The sequence below is a fragment of the Epinephelus moara genome, chromosome 13 (genome assembly GCF_006386435.1).
Source record: "Epinephelus moara isolate mb chromosome 13, YSFRI_EMoa_1.0, whole genome shotgun sequence".
Classification (NCBI taxonomy): domain Eukaryota; kingdom Metazoa; phylum Chordata; class Actinopteri; order Perciformes; family Serranidae; genus Epinephelus; species Epinephelus moara.
The window spans coordinates 37,854,926-37,877,336 of NC_065518.1; the positions used below are offsets into that span (position 1 = coordinate 37,854,926).

The 22,411-nt window shown below is 41.2% G+C and overlaps 2 protein-coding genes across 3 annotated transcripts in view; one reads left to right on the forward strand and one right to left on the reverse strand.

The window, feature by feature from the left end:
• LOC126399574 (protein FAM200A-like) overlaps nt 1-11,180 on the reverse strand; it is a 34,223-nt gene extending 23,043 nt beyond the window's left edge. Inside the window, exons 1-2 of the mRNA XM_050059633.1 lie at nt 10,967-11,180; nt 1,476-1,639 (exon numbers count right to left, since the gene is read on the reverse strand). Of these exons, the coding sequence (XP_049915590.1) occupies nt 1,476-1,639; nt 10,967-10,969 (167 nt within the window). The 5' untranslated portion in view covers nt 10,970-11,180. The remainder of the gene's footprint in view (nt 1-1,475; nt 1,640-10,966) is intronic.
• A 52-nt stretch (nt 11,181-11,232) lies between these two features.
• The window catches only part of slc16a3b (solute carrier family 16 member 3b), a 46,308-nt gene continuing 35,129 nt past the window's right edge, over nt 11,233-22,411 (forward strand). Inside the window, exon 1 of one of the 2 annotated variants that reach the window (XM_050060292.1) lies at nt 11,233-11,322. The gene's annotated coding sequence lies outside the window, so the exon portion shown is untranslated. Of the gene's footprint in view, nt 12,464-22,411 lie in introns of both variants that reach the window. The other variant, XM_050060291.1, reaches the window with a different exon arrangement.

Genomic DNA, 22,411 nt, shown 5'->3' on the forward strand with positions numbered 1-22,411 from the left:
CAATTAAGTTTTAACAGGTCTGACGCTACGGCTGTATCTAGGCTAACGGCTAACATGCTAACTATTATTTCTATGTCACTAGTCACTTGAAACAAATTTAGGACGATAGGAGATGGGTTGAAATAAACCGAAATTTCCCTTTAACTGTCAGACTATGTACATACAATCACAGTAGGTGAAATAACAAATGCATATCTAAATATATATAAAGCCTATATACCTATAGTGAGAGTAAATTGGTCAATGACATATTCTCCTCCATCACTCACTCACTATAAATGAGTGGCTCTTGCATGAGGCCCAATGTTCTTGGAACTGTGTTTAAGTAAACTGAGACAGCTAGAAATCAGAGTCGCATTCCTTATATATGTAAACACACCAATAAATCTGTCTCTAATGGAACAATTAAAAATGCTCTGTTAACTCAAATTTCAAAAACAGATTTTGTCACATATTTATTTAGGACATACTTTTGTAGCAGAATATTTTTGATCAGATATTTTAATTTGTGTTTGTTCGGACTGTGAGACACATGTCTGTCTCCTAAAACCCAATACAATGGAAGTGGACGTAATTCAGTCTGTCGTGCTCACATAATTGAAAATGACATTTAAACATTTCAAAAGCATGCAGTAGCAATGTGTTTTTCCAGACACAATGTCCTGGTTATTCTTGATAATCCACACACCTTCATTGTATTTGGTTGGAGGCAAATATCTGCAACACATATTTCAAAACCTGTGCAAATAAAAGCAAAGCTATCTGCATGCACAGATACTGTGACAGGTCTGTGAGGAAATATGTTCTTTTGTAACTGGGCTTACCCTTTAACAGTTCAATTGTTGTTATCATTTTACTTAACTGCAGACTTGATTACTAAACTTACCTGCACTGAAGCAGGTGACGCATTTCTCTTTTTCAAATTATAAATTTCATAACAAGTGAACTCAGTGTGCTTTACCCAAAATCAAGACACAAAACAGTGTCCACCCAGAGACACAAACAGTAAAGAAACAGAATTCATCAGAAGCCTTAGCAAATAGAAAAAAAACAGGCCGAGGACATGTTTGACAGCAAACTATTGCAAACTATGTAGTGAATATTATAGCAGAATACATATACGACTGTAATGAATCACAATTTCCCCTCGGGGATCAATAAACTATTTCTAATTCTGATTCTGAAAACAAATAATGGATGGGCTGGTTTGATAATCGATTCATACTTTATTGATAGGACAGCTAAGATAGACAGGAAAGGTGAGGGAAAGAGGGCGAAGACATGCAGCAAAGCGCTGCAGGTCAGAAACGAATCAGGGTTGCTGCAGAAGACTCAGCCTATATGGGGCGCACACTCCACCAGGTGAACTAGAGGTCACCACAGCAAGTCATACATTTTCAAAGGAATCTTTTCAGCTAAAAGCTTAGGTGTACAGTCAGGGTCACTCTGGTGTGGGCTGGACGTAGGTGAGATACCTGAGGGAGGAGTACTCCTCCTGGGCCTGTTGGAGGGAACTCTCCAGTTGATGAACCCTTGCAGCCAGGAGCTCCTTCCACTCCCTCTCTTTACTGGTCAACTGGGCCTCCAGGTCTACCAGTCCACTGTCCCCGTCTGACTGCATGGCTGAACTGGGATACACCTAGGAGCCAAGATATAGGTCATCATGCATTTCAGCTCATGCTAATAGTTTTCTTACTTCCTGCAGCAATGCTAACATAGTTTCTGTGGGGAGGCCCATGAACACCAGGAAGTCTTTCCCAGGAGAGAGAGTGTCCCTAAGGGGGGAAGAGTTTGGTGATTACATGCTGAGCTACTGCATTAACTCACCAACTCTTTAAAGTCTGTCCACACACAGGTAAAAGCAGCCCGACCAATTCCTCTGCAAGGACCATTCCTTTTACAGCCTGGAGACTGGGTGGGAGTGAAGGATGGTCAAGCAAGATCATATTGCCGTGAGAATGCTGGGAATGTGTTTTCTGAAATGTTGGGCTTTCTGGTTTGTTGTGATATTACTGACACTGAGGTCTCAGTCAATAAATCTGTGGACATCTGATGTGAACAAGTTGGCTGGTAAAGAAGCAGGCATGTCAAATATTTTTTAAGCACTGGTGAGGGTCTCATATTTTTTTAATTTTGGCTCAGACAGACAGACAGACAGACAGACAGATAGATAGATAGATGAATACTAGATAGAATACTATTCATTCAATATAATATTCAATAATATTGTAATCTGTTACAGTTACAGTGAAAATCTATGGATGAGAATCACCAGAGGCCTCACAATTCAATACGATCAAAATACTTCAGTCACGATACAATATTGTTGCAATTGTAAATGTTATGTGATTTGCCAAGTACAAACATCACAAACATCCCCTCAGACTGCAGAATGAACTGTTTAGATTTTGGTGGTCAAAAGAAACACAAAAGCCTGACATCCTGAAGCAAATGGCGGTGGTATACACAGAAAGATCCAACCACTTTGCGTCATTTGGAAAACAAGTGGCTGTGGAACTCGAACTGATTAATGACCCACCAACAGTTTCCAGGTTAAATTTTTGGATTTGACACTTGGCTATTTGCAATGAACAGGCATCAACATGGCCCAAAACACGGATACCCAAATTTTGAGATTTCTACAAAATCAAGGTGTACCGGAACAGTGCCTCTCACACATGGAAAAAGATGGTGTAAGCATATTTTTACATAGCCCACTTCTTTAAAAAGCTGAATTTCAAAGCTTCCAAGGGTCATTCAACTTTGTGTATGGTCAACATAACTTAGCTAACCTAGCCAGCCAGCCAGCCAGGCAGCCCAGGTAACTCGGCGCTGTTTATCACCCAGCACCGGGCGGCTCACTTACCATTGTACACAGGTACCTTTCCCTGTCTAGGTGCTGACTAGACAAGAAGGGAACACAGTAAATATGTATGTATAATTTATTAAGTTTGATAATCTGCCAGGGGCATTGGAGGTCATTTCCAGTTTCATACTAACTTTAGCTAAATGTGCATTAATGTGAATGACCACGTCATGATAATTTAGAACTAACGCTAATGGTTATTAACCAAAAATTACAACAATTTGACAATGTTTTACAGTGCAAAAGACAGCAAACTTAAACACTTTAAATACTGTCACAGCAGCCACTGACACAACACACTCAACAAACAGAGCTATGCGAACTGTAATGAAGAGAGATAGACATGTCCTGGACGCTGGCCAGAGATGTAGCCCACAGCAATTTCACCATAGTTTGTAAAAATGCAGGTCAGTGAGGATGCAGACAGTTCATGCAGGAAACAATTATATTTGACACGGATCTATGATGTGTATTCTACTCACTTTGGACCCGTTCATAGAGACAGCTGTCAGTCATGACAGACTCCTTTCTGTAATACAGCTCATACACTTCACAGAGAAAAACTAGGCTTCATGACCAACTTAATATAAGTTTTTGTATCATTTCTACACTACACTGTCCATCTCCCTCTCTCTCTGTTATTACCTCCACCAAGGAGGTTATGTTTTCGCCGGCGTTGGTCTTTTTGTCTGTTTGGTTGATAATGGGACAAGGAACAGATGATAAATTTTGGTGGTGATCGGCTGAAGTGAAGTGGATAAAATAATAAAATGGCGGGAAATCCGAGCTGCTTGGCGGAGGTCTGCGCTCTCCGAGTGCTTTTCTAGTTTATTAGTGTTATACAGTATGCTGCTAGTTATTAAATGTTGGGCTTTCTGGTTTGTTGTGATATTATTGACACTGGAAGGAACAGATGATAAAATTTTGGTGGTGATCGGCTGAAGTGAAGTGGATAACGCCAGGGCCACACCGCCCGCGGAAGCGCCGCGAATAGCCTCGAAGCGCCGAGAAGTGAAGGCAGTTTCCTTTCGGCGCCCATGTTAACTGACTGTGTCATCTACACTGGCCGTGCCGTGCCGGGAAGCTCCGCGGCAGGCTCTCGATTTGCAGCGATCAGTTCGGCGTCTGGTCTATTTTCTGCGCGAGCCGGGAGTGAATGTGTCAAGCCAGGCAGTGAAAAATAACAGCTGGGAGCAGAATCGCTTGTCGACGGCGTGGAGAAATGCGCGTCTGATGTGAACGGAGGTTCTCCGGCGCGCGCGAGAATTTCGGTGCGCTGCGCTTCGCAGGCAGTGTGGCTCTGGCGTAAAATAATAAAATGGCGGGAAATCCGAGCTGCTTGGCGGAGGTCTGCGCTCTCCGAGTGCTTTTCTAGTTTATTAGTGTTATACAGTATGCTGCTAGTTATGAGCACCAAGATGCTCTTATATTTTAAGCCAGAATTTGATTTCAATTTTATCTATCTAAGGACAATAGATCTGCCTTTGTCATCACAGTTACTATATTTAGTGGAAAGTCTGTGAATTGTCTGTCAAATAAAATACATTAGTGTACTATATTTATACACGCACATACACCCCCATCCACATGAACAAACTCTCTAAGTGCGTGTCTCTCTCTCTCCCCCTCTCCTCCCCAGGGAGTGCAGTAAACATTAAACATTAAAAATTAGTGCATTGATAATCTGCCAAAACTCAGAATTTTAGAGCAACTTCTAGATGCCAGAGCTATTTCATAATCTAGAGATTTAACCAGATCACATATCCTATTGTGCACATTTCCAAAGAATGATCAGTGCCCTGAGGTCTTTTGTTACTGTCAGTCTTTGTCTTTGTGTCTCTCTGTCTGTGCATGTGTCTGTGTGCACATGAGCTTGTACATGGGTGTGGTGGGAGGATGTTGCCGGTGTTTTTGGTCTTGTCCTTGAGTTATAATCATTATGTCTGTCTTGACAGATTGATATCACAGTCATCAACTCTATGGATGATAATGCTCTGGCTGGCATCCCAACATATGGAGATCAGATAGCAGCAGCTTCTGTTTGGAAAACAAAGGTGCAAATGCAAAAGAATAAAAAAAACAATCACTGCTTGAAAAACTAAAGAAAAAGATGGGCATCGATGATAATGATGATAAGAAATCTGATAATGAGGAGACTTCTGCACCAAAGCGTAAAAGAATTTGGAACAAATGGGCTGAAATAAAAACCAGAAAAGTTGGGGTGGATTCATGAAGGCAAACAAGTAAGAAAATGCAGAGGAGGGGGAACAAGGATAGGCTACTTGATGTACCCAAAGAATCAAAAAAAGCTGACATATTACAGTATGCTAAAGACCTTTTCTTCCCAAATGGAAAAAATAAATTTGGAAGATTTGAGACATTCAGTCATGACATATTAGACTATCAGGAGGAAGCTGTTTTTGATGAAGATATCACAATTGGGGACCTATACACAGTATGAAGAATGGTAATGTTAAGATTTTACCTGTGCACTAAGAGCCTGACAGATGAGGATGATGAAGAACATGATAAGGAAAAATCAGATGAGAACAATTATGTACAACTGGGAGACACATGTGAAGAAGAGCATCTTACTCAAACAGTTGTCATCCTGTCACTAGATTTGAAGGTCGATGCAGATGCATCTTTAGACATTGAGGTGGTGTTTGGCCCCCTCCTTGGAGATCCCATAGATAGTCAATTGAATGACACATTGTTACATGAACCCAGTGAGCAGTTTGAAGATGATGAGACAACCTTCATATGCATTTTGGACAAAGTTCATGGACCAAACAGCTGAAGGGGAGGATCTAAGGGTTCCATCACTGTCTCCTAAATGGCAGGAAAAAGAGTGGAAATCCATTGGCCGAATTCTACTGAAAGGATTTCAACACCATGGATACTATGCTTGTCGCCTTGCCCCTGTTTTCACAGTGTCACTTATTTTTGGTGAAAATGAAGTCTCAGATGATATGCTGTTTGAGAGTCTTCTTCTGTACATAAATCAGTCAGCTCAGGATCTGATCATCACTGCCTTAAAAGAAAATCTTGTAAATGAGGACAGGGATGAACTACTTGATCTTTTGGATCGCTTGGATGTAACGCTTCCGACTCAAGGGAATTTGAAAGGCATCCCTCTAAAAGTGGCGCACAAGCAGCTGATCCAAAAACCAAGATATGCAGCAGAAAAAAAATGTCATTAATTGCTGGCCACTTCCTAAAAGAAGCATTTATGAGCCCACAAGATGTCCTTCAAATGTATGAGGATAAAAAGCAGTCAACAAGAAAGCTCCTTTAAGTTCAGCATAGTTTAGGTTAGTTCATTTTTCAGGTGCAATGAAAATGATTGATGGGTCCGTGAGAAGTATTGTTTAGATCCATTCAGCATGTACTCACAAGGTAAAGCCATTGTAACATGAAAAAGGAAAGGAGGAATTACATTTAGAAGAAACATGTATTTAAGGTGGCAAAATGTAGGCCAATAAAGACTTGAAGAATTCCAATAATTAATGCACCAATAACAAAGGCAGAGAGCTTATTTTAGGGAGATGAATGCTCTCCTGAAAATAAGAGGTTGAAATACTTTGAACAATAGCTAGACAAAATGAAGAGGAATATGTTATCAATAAAGCAGCATTAATCTGGCTGTAGAGTTGCAGCAGTCCATTGATTATAAATTGATAATCAAATTAATAGTCATCTATTTTGATAATTGTTTAATCAGTTGGAGTATTTTTTTTTTTCTTTAAAATCAAAATTCTCTGATTTTAGTATCTTAAATGTGAATATTTTCTGGTTTTATTACTCCTGTCTGACAGTAAACTGAATATCTTTGAGTTGTGAACAAAACAAGACATTTGAGGACATCATCTGGAACTTTAAGAAACACTGATCAGCATTTGTCACTATTTTATGACACTGTATTGACCAAACAATTAATTCATTAAGAAAATTATCAACAGATAAATCCACAGTGAAAATAATCATTCGTTGCAGCCCTACCTGGCTGTTGTGTTTTTGAGGCACTGTTGGACATTTATAGTTGTATCTGTTAGAGTAATGTTTACCAAGTATGTTGAAGCAGTATGGTATCTGTCTTTGGTTGAGAGCTGGAGATGCACATTGATGTTTATAATTATAGAAATACACAGCTTATTATTGCCTTACAAGTTTGTTAAAAACAGGCCTGTTCCTGCTGCATAACTCCCTCAGAGAGCAATGAGTTGTGAGGTGATGATTTGTATTTGTACTACTACTGTGTTATTTTTCTGAAGTTGTTTTTGTCAAGTTTTAGTTAGTTGTACTGACTTGAACAACAGTCTATAGTTTTAGAATATTTTGGGGAAACACATCACTTTGTGGAATTGTTCAGGCTGCTCTACATGTTACAATGGTTGGAAAACTGTAAATAAATCCACTGTTGCACCTTTCAAACTAAATATTCATATCATCACATCATTTTCAGTCTAGCAGAAAATTTCATTTTTTATCCTGTGTGTTCATTGGGGATGGGACATTAGACATGCAACATTTTAGAAGTTCCCAAAAATCTGACATTAAGTAAGATAATGTTTAAGTAATGTTGGCAGAAATATTCAGAGTATATAGGCTATATTTAGTATTTAAGTGAAAATACCACACTGTGAAAATACTATGGTAAATGGACCTGCATTTGTATAGCGCCTTTCTAATCATCTAGTGACCACTCAAAGCGCTTTTTACACTACGAGTCACGTTCACCCATTCACACACACATTCATACACTGGTGGCTACCATACAAGGTGCCACCTGCTACTCAGTTTTAACACACTCACACACTGATGGAACAGCCATCAGGAGCAATTTGGGGTTCAGTATCTTGCTCAAGGATACTTCGACATGCAGCCTGGAGGAGCCTGGGATCGAACCGCTGATCTTTCGATTGGTGGCCGACCCGCTCTACCTCTAAGCCACAGCCGCCCCTATCTGTGACACTCGAGTAAAAGTCCTGCATTCAAAACCTTACTTCAGTAAAAGTATGTTAATATTAACAAAGTACTGTTAATCAAATCGAATCAATCAAATTTTATTTGTATTGCCCAATATCACAAATCTTAGTTCGCCTCAGTGGGCTTTACAATCTGTACAGGGTGCAACACCCCCTGTCCTGTAGACCCCCTGAAGAGTAGTCAAGTAGGCAATCTACTGTCAAATGGTCAATGTTTTACCATTATATCTGATTAAATTGAGGGAATCTCTTCTCACAATGAGCAGGACACAGCACTGCATTAACGCTTCTCCCATGTCTCCGCACTCGCCGTGAGCCACATCTGTCTACAGCACACTATGAGCAGAAAACAGCATCTCAGGTAGCTAAGCCTTCAGGAAGAGAAAAATGTATCCAGCATCATCTGAAATAGGAAGCTGGCTCTCTAGGATAAAGCAATGGTACTCAGCTGTTGCCTAATAATCTAGGATAAAGCAATGGTACTCAGCTGTTGCCTAATAAATCGAACATTATTATATTATCTGTTATTAAATGAAGGTATGACGGGGGTGAGACCGATTTGCCTGGGCGGAACACTCTGTTCACGTTTCACAAACTGATCTCTGACTTAGAGACTACACAGGTATGAAATAAGATTTAAAAAAAAAAAAAAAAGAACAGAGAGAGAGTAGACTGAAATGGTCTTTTGTCAGTCTAGGCAATCTACTGTCAAATGGTCAATGTTTTACCATTATATCTGATGAAATTGAGGGAATCTCTTCTCACGATGAGCAGGACACAGCACTGCATTAACTCTTCTCCCATGTTGGGCTAATTGTTGACCTTAGGGACATGGCCCCATTTTGATAGTTTCAAAGGGACAGTTCACCCCAGAGTCAAAAATACACATTTTCCTCTGGTCTGTAGTGCTATTTATCTACATTGTTTTGGTGTGAGTTGTTTTGGAGATATCAGCCATAGAAATATCTACCTTCTCTGCAATATGAGAATGAATGGCACAAGTTCTGTGGTGCTTAAAGCACTAGAAAAAGAAAAAAAAATATTTGGAAAAAAAAATTATGACTCGGTTACTCAACATAATCCACAGACTTGTTGTGAGCAGTTTCATGTAGGAACTACTTTCTTTCTATTAGTTCCGGTAGATTTTAAAGTAGTGAAGAAGATTCAGATCCATTTAGTTCCATTATATTGGAAAGAAGGCCGACATCTCAACAGCTGATATCTCCAAAACTCTGTAAGTCACACCCAAAAAAATCTAGATGGATAAACAGCACAACAAGTAAGAGGAGAAATATGTGTTTTTGATTTTGGGGTGAACTGTCCTGTGAGCAGGGTACAGGGTAAATATTTTGTGAAACTCATTTACAACAACATATGAACATATTAGAGGGGGTGACTTCAAGACAGAGATGCGGGAGGAGAAGGAGTGTATGTGTGCGTGTGTGTGTTTGTGTGTGTGTGTGTGTGTGTGTGTGTGTGTGTGTGTGAGAGAGAGAGAGAGAGAGAGAGAGAGAGAGAGAGATGTAGTTTGCAGATACACACATGCAGGGACAGAATGAGAGATATAAGGACAGAGATCTACTAACATACCTTGATAATGTTCAGACAAGTAAACAGCATAAGCTGCTTGTCCAAGAAGTCTCTAGAGAAACAGTCATTGTCCTTCAGTTCCTGGAGACAATTTATCTAGGACTGGGCATGATGCATTCTCAAAAAGGCCCACCAGCTGATTGTGATTACTGGAGCCAGAAATATAAGAGTTAGTGACGTGACGATCTGCACTCCATTGTAGGAATCTCTGCATCTGTGCCATTGTGACATTTTCTGTTCCCAAATCTGCACGAATTCTGGAAGCTGTCCCCATCCTCTTCTCAACTTCTGCTAGGAAATAACCAGCGATGATCTTGGGGTTGCTGTTTGTTGAATAGGCATGAAGCCACACTATGAGTCTTGAAAAGCCATCAATTGCTCCATTTATACAAACACCAAACGGCTTTAGTTTGTCGTAGGAATCAACATGCCACATATAATTAGGCCCAGGGTTAAGGTACATGCGTCGCATCAGGCGATTTCTCCATCTTTGCTCAACACCACGGGGGCCAAGAAACAAAAGCCTCACCATACTTTGGGTCACAACATACCCAGCCTGGATGCAGCTCAGGTGGTGTAGCTTGTACCCATGGTACCTACTGTGCCCATCCAGTTGATCAATGAGAAATGACGCAGCCTCCAGAGGGTCAGACTGATTCTTCCTTCTGTACAATCCCATACCTTTTAAAATCCTTCGTAGAGTGTGCATACTTATCACAATGTCATCAACTGAGCTCAGTAACAGCAGAATCTCGCCATGTCTCATCCAAAGCATGAAGTAAAACTTTATCAAATCGTGCAAATGAGCGACTTTCCTCAATTCATCCACTCTCTGTTCACTGTTTCATCATCCCTTCATTACTATAACGTGAAACTTTTCACGTTTTTACAACATAATTTATCACGTTATAACGTGAAACTTTTCACGTTCTTACAATATAAATGATCACATTATGACGTGAAACTTTTCACTTTTGAAAAGTAACTTTTATAACTTTTGTTATAACGTGAAAAACTTGTTAGAACAATAAACTTTTCAAGTTATAACGTAATACTGACCCACTATTTTTTTCCTGATGTGGCAGCAATACGCATTCGTATAAAATAGTGATCATTCATCAAAATCTGATTATTCTACGTGTCATTTAAAATTTGGCCAAAAATAAACCGTTTGCACGGACTAACCAGCAAAGAGTGAAAAAACGAGGCTTCTTTCAACTCCAAGATTTCATCTAGGCCTACAACTTTTAAATTTCAATCATAAAAGAGTAAGTTTTAAAAATCTAATAACTAATTAATGTGGAAGGAGGGTCGTGCATTTTCCACCTGTTACTCAAAGAGGTTTAAAAAAAAATATTTGTAGCATCACCAGCCACCCCCTCCTCTCATTAGTAAACATCCCCTAACCTGGTCCTTTACAAACGTTTTGAACACACACACACACACACACACACACACACACACACACACACACACACACACACACACACAATGTAACGTTATAAACGATTAGTTAGCTTACCATAATACAGAAGCTTTAGCTTTTTAGCACTCGACAGTTAGTTCCGCGTGGCCTATCAGTCTTCATACGTCACAGTCATGACTACACGTAGCGATCAAATATCTAACTATTACACTATCATAACCTTAGCTAATAATGCCATTTAACGAGCTAAACTCGTCAACCAAAACTTGGCTCGTCGCTCTGTGATGGAAATAATTTCCATGGCAACCGTGCGTCTGTCAAATTGTTCCCCAGCTACAATAATAAACGATGGTTCCTGCGCGCCGCAGTATAATAAAACCAGCGACGGAAGCGCGCTCACGCGATGAATGTAGAAGCGCTTCAGAGGGAGGCAGTCAGCAGCATCTCGACAGGTAGGCTACAGTCTCATTAGTCTTTTCTTTTTATTCAACGCTTTATGTTCATGTTTGTCCGTGTTTCAAGCCTGCTTGGCATTGGATGGATGGATTTTCCGGGTTATGCGATAACCTGAGAGTAACAGGTAGGCAGGAAAGCTGAATGTCACGCGACCAAGAGTAAAACAGATGGATAGAGATGAGTAGCTTATATATGTGTGTAAATTGATGTTATTATATAGCTAACTGTGTCACAGATGCGTATCTTCCGTACAGAGTTAGAATCGTTAAAACATGTTATTATCGCTGATGTCTCCTGATGGTCAAACTGGACCTTCTCAGATCAGCCATCTGCTCCGCGGGAATGCACATTAAAGACATACGCCTCGGTCCTCACGTAGGCCACCGGGTTTTGTCCGCACTCGCCGTGAGCCACATCTGTCTACAGCACACTATGAGCAGAAAACAGCGTCTCAGGTAGCTAAGCCTTCAGGAAGAGAAAAATGTATCCAGCATCATCTGAAATAGGAAGCTGGCTCTCTAGGATAAAGCAATGGTACTCAGCTGTTGCCTAATAAAACGGACATTTATATTTCCTCTTATTAAACGAAGGTATGACGGGGGTGAGACCGATTTGCCTGGGCGGAACACTCTGTGCACGTTTCACAAACTGATCTCTGACTTAGAGACTACACAGGTATGAAATAAGATTAAAAAAAAACAAAAAAAAACAAAACAGAGAGAGTAGACTGAAATGGTCTGTTGCCATCCATCTTACCAACTAACAAGACAAGAAAAACTAAGAGTACTATACAAGACGAAAAGTTTTCGGAGTGGATGTTATTTCAGAGAGAGCGTTAATCGTCGGCTCATTTCCTGACTCTCGGGCTGGTGGAGTCATCCTACTGATGCAATGAGCCTACACAGTTGTAGACTGTTGTGGCTGTGATGTAGGCCTAGAAGAAGTAGCCGGAGTGCCTACGTGCGCTCGGCTGCATACATGAAGCTGGTGGGGTCACGCATCTCAACGTCATCATTTCTCCGTCACTCAACCTTGGGATTTCCTATACGAGCCTGCTAATCAAATCAACTCTACGGACAAGTCTGCTCACATCCTCTAGAACGTCTGCCAGCGTGGAGTATGAACTGAGAAATATCGGTTAGTGGCTGGTTCCGCTCATTCGAATTCGACGGTGTCCCGTTGTATAGTTACAAGATGTAGCCTGGAGTTACATCTTTGTGAAATAAATATGTGAAATATTTTGTAATAAACCTCGCTGTCAAGGATTTTAATGCCGGCAACACCGCTCTAATTCCGCTCTTGTCCGATGAACAGAATCGGGTGCAGTCAGGTACATTAGGACATCAGGTAAAATAGGACAAATACTGTTTTACATCTTTGGCTCTCTAAATATTGGCAGCTATACAGCAAACATATTATTGCATTGCTATTTCAGATGTGCTTTACAGGAAACAATCATTTTTGACTGGTCAGAGTTAACTAAGATGGGCAGCAAAGAAAGTAAGGGACTGTACTTTACTTGTCAGAGGAGATGGATGGCTGGGGTGTGACTTGTTTTTTTAGACTTTTTAAAATTTACCCTTTGATGTTTAAAGTTAAAAGTTAGAAAATGAAGATGAAATCCTGGAGTTAAAAAAAGGCTTGGTTTGGTTGGCTCAGATTTGGTTGCATTTTTTTCTGCCGAGGCCTTGACCCACATGATGTGTCCAAGGACCATTGAAAATTTGAAAACCTAACTCTAATTTCTGTTTTTACACTTTCTGGCTGTGACAAATGGAGTAATTGTGGCATTTAAAAATAAAAATAAAACATGTCCTCAGGTGAGTTTTGAGGGCACGCTTTCTTTTAAAAATGTCAACATTTTTACTATTTTTGTCTCTTAAAAAATATTAAAGATGTTGCAGTCCATGTAAGCCACAGTTGTCCAGTATTAGCCATCAGTGTCACACACATGCAAGCACACACACGTTTGTCCACTGTAGACATTAAGGCACCAAAGAAACAGGCAGCAAAAGAACATTAAGAGCATGGCAGACAAGTTGGACAATCTTTTCAAATGAATGGTGTTTATTAAATTAGTGACTTAATGAATGAATGAATGCATAAACTGATAGAATAACCATTAAACCATTTAAAAAACAAACAAGCAATGACTGTTCCATTTTACCTGAACATGTCATGGGACATATTTACTTTATAGAAATATCAGAGTTACATAACGGTTTTAAAGGTAACACTCAAGGTAGTCTTCAGAGTTTTAGGTTATTTTCTTGGTAATCTACTAAAAAGAGTCCTAAATTACCTGACTTTGCTGTACAAGATTTTAGTCAGAGGCCTGGTGGATTTAATAACCAGTACTTTTGCTCACAGAATGATGGGGAAGATGTATTGGATTTTTGACATGGATCCCTCCATAGCTGGGAATGTCATGAGCGTTTGCCCCACTTGTCTCATTTGCTTTGTGGACTTGGTGAGTGTGTCTGACTTCCATGGAATGTATTATGGGAGGTTCTGCAGGAACATGGGGTACTGGGCTGCTACTCAGTCCTAACATTACTGCAGTGACTGCTGTGTTTGAATTCTTTGCAACATGCACATTCTTAGTGGATGACAGGCAGTGTTGGAGGGTAACTAGTTACTGAAACAGAGTTACGTAGTTAAATGATAAGTAAATGTAATCTGTCACTGTTACACAAGTTACTGTGGAAAAACTATGGATGGGAATCACGATTTGCTGCTATCACAGGTCACAACACAATATTATCGCAATTTTAAATGTTATGTGATTTGCCAAGTACAAACGTCACAAGTAACAAGAATGAACTGATTAGATTTTGATGGTCAAAGGTCACTATGACCTTGTCTGTCTCATTCTTGTGAACGAGATATCTCAAGAACACCCTTAAGGAATTTTTTCAAATTTGGCACAAATGTTCACTTGGACTCAACAATGTCCTGATTAGATTTTGGTGGTCATAGGTCAAAGGTTACTGTGACCCTGCAGCCGTCTCATTTTTGTGAATGCAATATCACCAGAATACCTTGAGGGAATTTTTTCAATTTGACACAAACGTCCACTTGGACTGAAGAATAAACTTATCAGAATTTTGTAGTCAAAGGTCAAGGTCACTGTGACCTCATAAAACATGTTTTTAGCCATAACTCAAGAATTCTAATGCTAACTATGACAAAACTTCACACAAATGTCTACTAGGATAAAATAATGGAGTGAAGACTTTTATATCAAAAAGGTCAAAGGTCAACGTCACTGTGACATCTTAAAATTCTGCATAAAACACTTTTCTGGCCATTACTCAACGTCATATCTCAGGAACAGAAGGGAAAACATTTGGTCAGATACTTTATTGATGACACTCATCTTGGGTGTCCACCTTGAAACTGTGCTGATTGTATAGATCCTCTGTGCTGCCGGGGGAAGATGTGTGTGAAGCATCCATGTTTTCACAGACGAAGATGTAAACTTTAAGAGAAACTTGACTGGTGTGCAGCGGCCATGGGGCGGTAATACTAGTTTGTATTTAATTTACTGCTGAGTTTTAAAGAAAGCATTCCTTCGGATATGGAAGGCATGTTTTCTTTCAAATTTGCTAAAATTACACCATTAATCATAGGCAGAAGCTGTAAAAACAGAAATCGTCATTATTTTTCAAATGTCCGACGGTCCTTGGACACATCATGTGTGCCATGACACGCACACTTCTGTCAGAAAAAACATACTCAAACCTGAGCTTCAAATAGTGTTATTTCATCAAAATTACTTTATTCTACTTTTACCGTAGCGTTTGCACGAACTATCCAGCATGCATGACCAGAGTTAAAAACCAAGACTTTTTTCAACTCCAGGAATTTGTCTTATATGTTTAACCATAAACCTTTAAACATAAAAGGTTTAAAAATCTGATTACTTATTTATGGTGGAGGAGGAGTCGTGCATTCGCCAGTCACACAAGGAGGCTTAAGAAAAAATATTTGTATCTTTGGGGAGGGTTGAAGAAAAAAAGAAAAGACCCCAAAATTGGGGTGCTTGCTGTTATAGAGGCTGTCAAAAAGAGTTTTCCTTGTACTGTCTCCCATTCTGCTTTGGGATCTGACTTAACCCTTCAGTTATAAACTGTAGACTGCTTCATTTTGTTGGGATCCTTGTGGAGTCCTTTCAGGGAATTCCTGAGGCCCTTGGACTGATTGTGGTGAGGACAGCCCCGATGAGGTACAGTGTAGTGGCTGCTGATTAATGTGCCAAATGCTACAGAAACTGCTGAAATGTTGAGCTGGACTTAGCAACTGGAAGACTGGGTCACTTTAGCCAGATAATATATTCTGATCGAAAAAGTTATTTAGTGTTGGAATCACTATTAAAGCTCCACTACACAACATGGCAGACCGGTGCAGTCATTATAAACATAAGTAAATTGCTACATACACACAATGCAAGATAACATCCAAAGGCCCTTCATCTGCATATGGGGGAAGAGAAATGACCCCTGTGTGATAGCTTCTGAGTGCGTGTGTGTGTGTGTGTGTGTGTGTGTGTGGTATGTGTGCGTGTGTGCGTGTGTGTGCGTGCGTGTGTGTGCGTGTGTGAGCGTGGAATGTAAGGGTCTTATTTTAGTATGGGTGCTGATATATGGGCCTCCTGACAGAATGCTGCATGGGTCAAACTGTGGTCATAGAAGATGTGGATGCTGTGGGTGGGCCTGTGGGAGGGGAATTTTAGGGAAGTGATCAAACTTGTCTGATTTAGTCAATGCCATTATGAAACATCCTGTTAGGGACAGACTGATGTCACAAATGAGTGCAATGAAGACATTGCTTTAAGGGATAGATTTATTAGGGTGGGGTTGTATGGGGTACTTATCCACAGTGAGTATATCACCTACAGTAGATGTCAGCCAGCACGGCCCCAGTTTGGGGTAACAGGCTAGAGTCCAACCCACAGGTTAAGAAATGTACTACTGTGGAGGGGTCAGCGACAACACTTATTTTAACCACCTAAAGAAAATCAGTATCATTTTAAGTGTACACTGTATTGAGAATATTTTCACTGCTCCTTCTTACTGTCAGCCGGCGATTTCCAACAGGAAAATTAAGCCATTCTATCGCTCTCTTCAAAGCGAGACTCCATTGAGAAAAACAATGATTTCACATTGCTGAACATAGGGGCTGCTGATTGACCACCACCTTTTAAAACTATTTTGTTTGTGTTATTGTGTGACTTTGGCATTTAAAAGGTTTAGTTCAGATTCACCAAAGTCACACAATGACACAAACCAACTAACGGATCAAGGAAGCAGTAGACCAGCTGCTCCTGTGTTCAGTGAGGATATATTACTGTTTTCGTTAGTGGAATTCTGGTGGCTTTGATGAGCGCATAGATGGGGAACTGAAGATGTTAACGGCTTTCCTGTCAGAACAGGCTGTCTTGGCAGAAAGGTAAAGCAGTGAAAATACTCTCAATATAGTGTACACTTAAATTGCTATTGATTTTTTAGGTGGGACTTTTTTATGTGGCTGAAATACTTCCTGTTGCTGACCCCTCCACAGCAGTGCATTGCTTAGCCTCTGTGTCAGCACTCCAGCCTGCTTCTCCAAACTGGGGGCATACCGACCAATATCTGCTGTATGTAATACACCGACTAACGATAAATATCCCATAAAACCCTACTTCCAGAAATCAATACTATCCCTTGAAGACAAATGGAGCCTGTTCCATACAGCATTTGTGTATTTATACACATACAGTATATAGGTAGATATACTGGACATATTTACCATATTTATGAAAGATAAACTCATCCCATATGTAAATACTGTATTATGCAGGCTATATGATACCAATCATATTAGATTAGGAAAACATATACTGTAAAGAGACACATCTATGATATATATCTGACAACCCTGCTTTACATACCATATACATTTATCATAAAGGACAAATAAACCAAAAAACTACTGTAATAGAATATATGTTATAAATAATTAGTATACCAGATATAGGTAAGAGTTTAAAATTGATTTTTAATGCTCAAAGAAAGAAGTTTATGGTCTTCTCAAAAGCTTGCTCACAGTTTGATGATTTTAGCATCTTCACTTCTGATGGTAAATCCATTGAAAGAGTGTCCTCATATAAAACCTTAGGTGTATGGATAGATAGATGACAAACTTTCATTAAATAATGTTTCATTAAACATATTGCTACTCTTGTTAGGAAGTTTAAAGTAAAGATGGCTTTCATTTTAGAAATTAGTCTTGTTTTACTTTCAGTGCTAAGAAAAAACTTGTGGAAGCTACTTTTCTGTCTGTGATTGATTACGGTGACGTATTGTATATGCATGCAACCTCCTCCATTTTATGTAGCCTTGATTCAGTGTACCATGCATCTCTACATTTTATTACAAATGCAAAGGCACTTACTTATCACTGCATTCTTTATGATTTGGTAGTTTCGAATTCGTAGTATGATTTGCTAACTGGTAGTTACCAGCTATGCTCCTCCAGGTGGTTGCTTTTTAATGTGACCTGGGTTTCAACAAATCTCGGAAAAACTGCATTTTCCTCCTGTGCACCATGGACATGGAACAATCTTCAAAAAGATCTAAAATTAGAAACACTTATATCTATCCCTAAATTTAGGTGCATCATAAAGAATGTGGCGACAGAGAGATATGCTTGTTTTTTTTTTTGAGAGGCCACTGTGTTTGAATAGTTGTTTTATTGTGGATTTTTTTATTACATTACATTACATTTTAAATATGTTCTGATTGGCTGCTACCTAGGCCAGGTCTGTTTTTTAAAAGAGATGTTCAATCTCACTGGGACTTCCTGGTAAAACAAAGGTTAAATAAATAAAGTAAAAAAAAATTCGTATGTATCATTACACACCTTTACAGAATGTGCCAAAGGAAAGCAAAGGCAAAGGTGTTGTGCTCCGTGGTTGACAAGTGTAGAACTTCAGGAGGAACAGTAGCTAAAAACAGCAGGAGAAATATACCTGTCTTATAATCAGGCTGATTTAGAAAATAGCAATAATAATAATAATAATAATAATAATTATCATTATTATTATTATTATTACTATTATTTATCCATCCATCCATTTTCATCCCCTTATCAGGGGCCAGGTCGCTGGGGCGGCAGGTTGAGCCAAGCACCCCAGACGTCCTTCTCCCCAGCAATGCTTTCCAGCTCATCCTGGGGGACCCCAAGGCATTCCCAGGCAGGGCTGCCCCTGACCAAATTGGGGCCCTAAGCGAAATTTTATTTGGAGGCCCCCCCCCCCACATCTCCCCATCCCAAATGTATCATAGGTACAAAATGACCGTACAACAACATGCCATTTAACTTGACAACCTTTATTAGCAATAACAAATGTACTACTACTACCACTTCTATTAGTACTGGTCTGGTAGTACTACTACTACTTCTACTAATGTTAACAAAAAACTACTACTACTATTGCTATCTATTATTACATTATTATTATTATCATTATTATTATTATTATCATTATTGTTGTAGTATTATCATTATTATTATTATTATTATTATTATTATGTACAGACTAGTACAGTACAGTCCTAAGAAAACATACTAATTCAGGATCAAACAGACTGATATTTCAAACTTTACATTCAAGTTTAGTTCCCTCTGTCAACAAATGCATCAGTTACATACTCATTTCAATCAGTATTTCTCTGTCTCCTCAAAAGCTGACTGTTATGAATTAAATTCACCAACAGATGGCGACATTTACCTCCATAAAAATAGTCGAAAACTTATATTAACAACATAAATTGATAGGCTATAAACTTTAGCCAATATATATTGGCTAAAGTTTATAGCCTATCAATATATACGACCACCAACTGGTCATTTTACCACTCCTTTTCATCAGAGGTGAATGCATAGGGCGTTAACAAGACATTCAGTAAATGTTAATCAGGGCCGCTGGAAAAAAAAAAATTCTCCAGTCTAGACAGAGACTGGAGACAGAGATTCCTATCTAATGAGTAGCAGCTTAGGTGTTTGTGCCACAAAGTTTTATTTCAACAACATACCCACCTTCAAGTGAAGCACGAGCTTCCTCTTGTTTTGCCTTTTTTTCCCTCTTGCTCGCTCCTGACTCGTGATGTCTTTTGGATGACATGTCGACAACTCTTCACCTGCTGCAGCTCTGCCGGCGCACCTCTCTGATTGGTCAGATGTCAAGTGCTGTCAATCATTGCAGCGACATATGCATGTGCGGTCAGATTACAGGTCTCTTCTCTCCTTCCTCGAGCTGACTCTACACGCGCCTCACGGTAGGGCATATGCGCATCCATTGCGCATATGCGCAAATGCGGCCCCCCATGGAAGATGAGGCCCTACGCACAGCGCATGTTCTGCGTTTAGGGAGGGGCGGCCCTGTTCCCAGGCCAGATGAGATATGTAATCCCTTCAGTGTGTTCTGGGTCTGCCCTGGGCCTCCTACCAGTGGGACGTGCCAGAAACATCTCCAGCGGAAGGCACCCAGGAGGCATCCTGATCAGATGCCCGAACCACCTCAACTGACCCCTTTCCACGCAAAAAAGCAGCAGCTCCACTCCGAGCTCCCTCTGGATGTCCGAGCTCCCCACCCTATCTCTAAGGCTGAGCCCAGCCACCCCACAGAAGAAATTCATTCTGGCTACTTGTATCTCCCCCAACCCGGAGGGGGCAATCCACTGGTTTCTGGCAGAGAACCATGGCCTCAGACTTGGAGGTGCTGACTCTCATCCCAACCGCTTCACACTCAGCTGCAAACTGCTCCAGTGCATGCTGGAGGTCACGGTGTGATAAAGCCAACAGAACCACATCATGTGCGAAAAGCAGAGATGCAATTCTAGGGTCCCCAAGCCAAACCCCCTTACTCCTGTGTGTGAAAATCACAAACAGGATTGGTGAAGAGGGATTGGTGGAGGCCAGCAACCACAGAAAACGCGTTTGACTTTATGCCAAGTATGCGGACACAGCTCTCACTTTGGTCATACAGGGACCAGATGGCTCATAGCAGCAAGCCCGGTACCCTGTACTCCCATAGTAACCGCCACAAGACCCCCTCGAGGGAATTGGTCGTAAGCCTTCTCCAAGTCCACAAAGCACATGTAGACTGGATGGGCAAATTCCCACAGCCCCTCCTGCAGCCTCGCAAGGGTGAAGAGCTGGTCCACTATTCCACGGCCAGGACCGAATCTGCATTGCTACTCCTGACTCCGTAATTAGACCCTGTCAGAGCCTCCGTTCCAGCACCCTGGAGTAAACTTTACCCAGGAGGTTGAGCATTGTGACACCCCAATAGTTGGAACACACCCTCCGGTCTCCTTTTTTTTTTTTTTTTTTAAGATCATTTTTTTGGGCTTTTTGCCTTAAATGGACAGGACAGATTGAAATGGGATGAGAGAGAGAGAGTGGGGGTTGACATGCAGCAAAGGGTTGCAAGCTGGAGTCGAGCCTGCGACCGCTGCAGCGAGGCATCGCCTCTGTACATGGGGTGCCGGCATTATCCACTACACCACCAACGCCCTTCCGGTCCCCTTTTTATGAAAATGGGAACCACCATCCCGGGCTGTCACACCACAGACACACCTGAATACACCTGACCTCCACGCGACACTGAAAAGGCGTGTCAGCCAAGACAGCCCAACAGTGTCCAGAGCCTTCTGCGTCTTAGGGTGAATCTCATCTATACCTGGCGCCTTGCCACTGGGGAGCTTTTTGACTACCTCAGCAACCTCTGCCAGGGATATGGGCGAGAGTTCCCCTGAATTTTCAGGCTCTGCCTCCTCCATGGTGGACGTGATGGCGACGTTCAGGAGTTGCTCAAAGTGCTCCTTCCACTGCCCGATGATGTCCCCAGTTTGGGGAGGCAGTTCTGCTTCTCTGCTAAGCACAGCTTGAGACAAGCCCTGCCTTCCCTTCCTGAGGTGTCTAACGGTCTGCCAGAACTTGCTTGAGGCCAACCGAAAGTCCTTCTCCATAGCCTCCCTGAACTCCCCCTGCACCAGGGCTTTTGCTTCAGCGACCACCAGAGCTGCAGCCCTTCTGGCCTGGTACCTGTCTGCTGCTTCAGTAGATCCCTGAGCCAGCCAGACCCGAAAGGCCTCCTTCTTCAGCCTCCCTCATCACTGGTGTCCACCAGCGGGTTCTTGGGTTGCCGCCGCAACATGCGCAGACAACCTTCAAACCACAGCTCCTTGCAGCCGCCTCCACAAGGAGGCTTTGAATATGGACCACTTGGATTCCATGTCCCCAGCCTCCTCCAGGGTTCATGAGAAATTCTTCTAGAGGTGGGAGATGAAGACCTCACAGACAGGGGCCTCAGCCAGACGTTCCCAGTTCACCCTCACTACACGTTTGGTGGTGATCAGTTGACAGCTCTGCTCCTCTCTTCTTCTGAGTGTCCAAGAGACATGGCTGCAGATCTGATGATACAACCACAAAGTTGATTATCAATCTTTGACCTAGGGTGTTCTGGTACCAGGTACACTTTGGAGCCTCCGTTCCAGCACCCTATGCTTGAACATGGTGTTTGTTATGGCCAGTCCATGAGTTGCACAAGGTACTCCGATCTGCTGTTCGGTGCATACAGGTCTGGCTCCAGGGAGGGGCCCTGGTGTCCCCATACCAGGTTAGGTGCCTAAGGTCCGAAGTGCCCGTTTCATCAAGGTCTTCTTGAATCGCTCTTAGTCTGGCCCCTCCCCTGGGACCACTTTGCCGACCCTACCTGGGGCTGTTAACCCCGGACAACACAGCTTCCAGGTTCACAGGGACACGTAAACCCCTCCACCATGTTAAGGTGGCGGGGTTCTCGGAGTATTATTATTGTTATTATTATTATCATTATTTATAATACAGGAAAATTTATTATGGATTGTACGTCAGCAATGATTATATCAATCAATCAATCAATTTTATTTATAAAGCCCAATATCACAAATCACAATTTGCCTCACAGGGCTTTACAGCATACGACATCCCTCTGTCCTTATGACCCTCGCAGCGGATAAGGAAAAACTCCCCAAAAAAAACCCTTTAACGGGAAAAAAA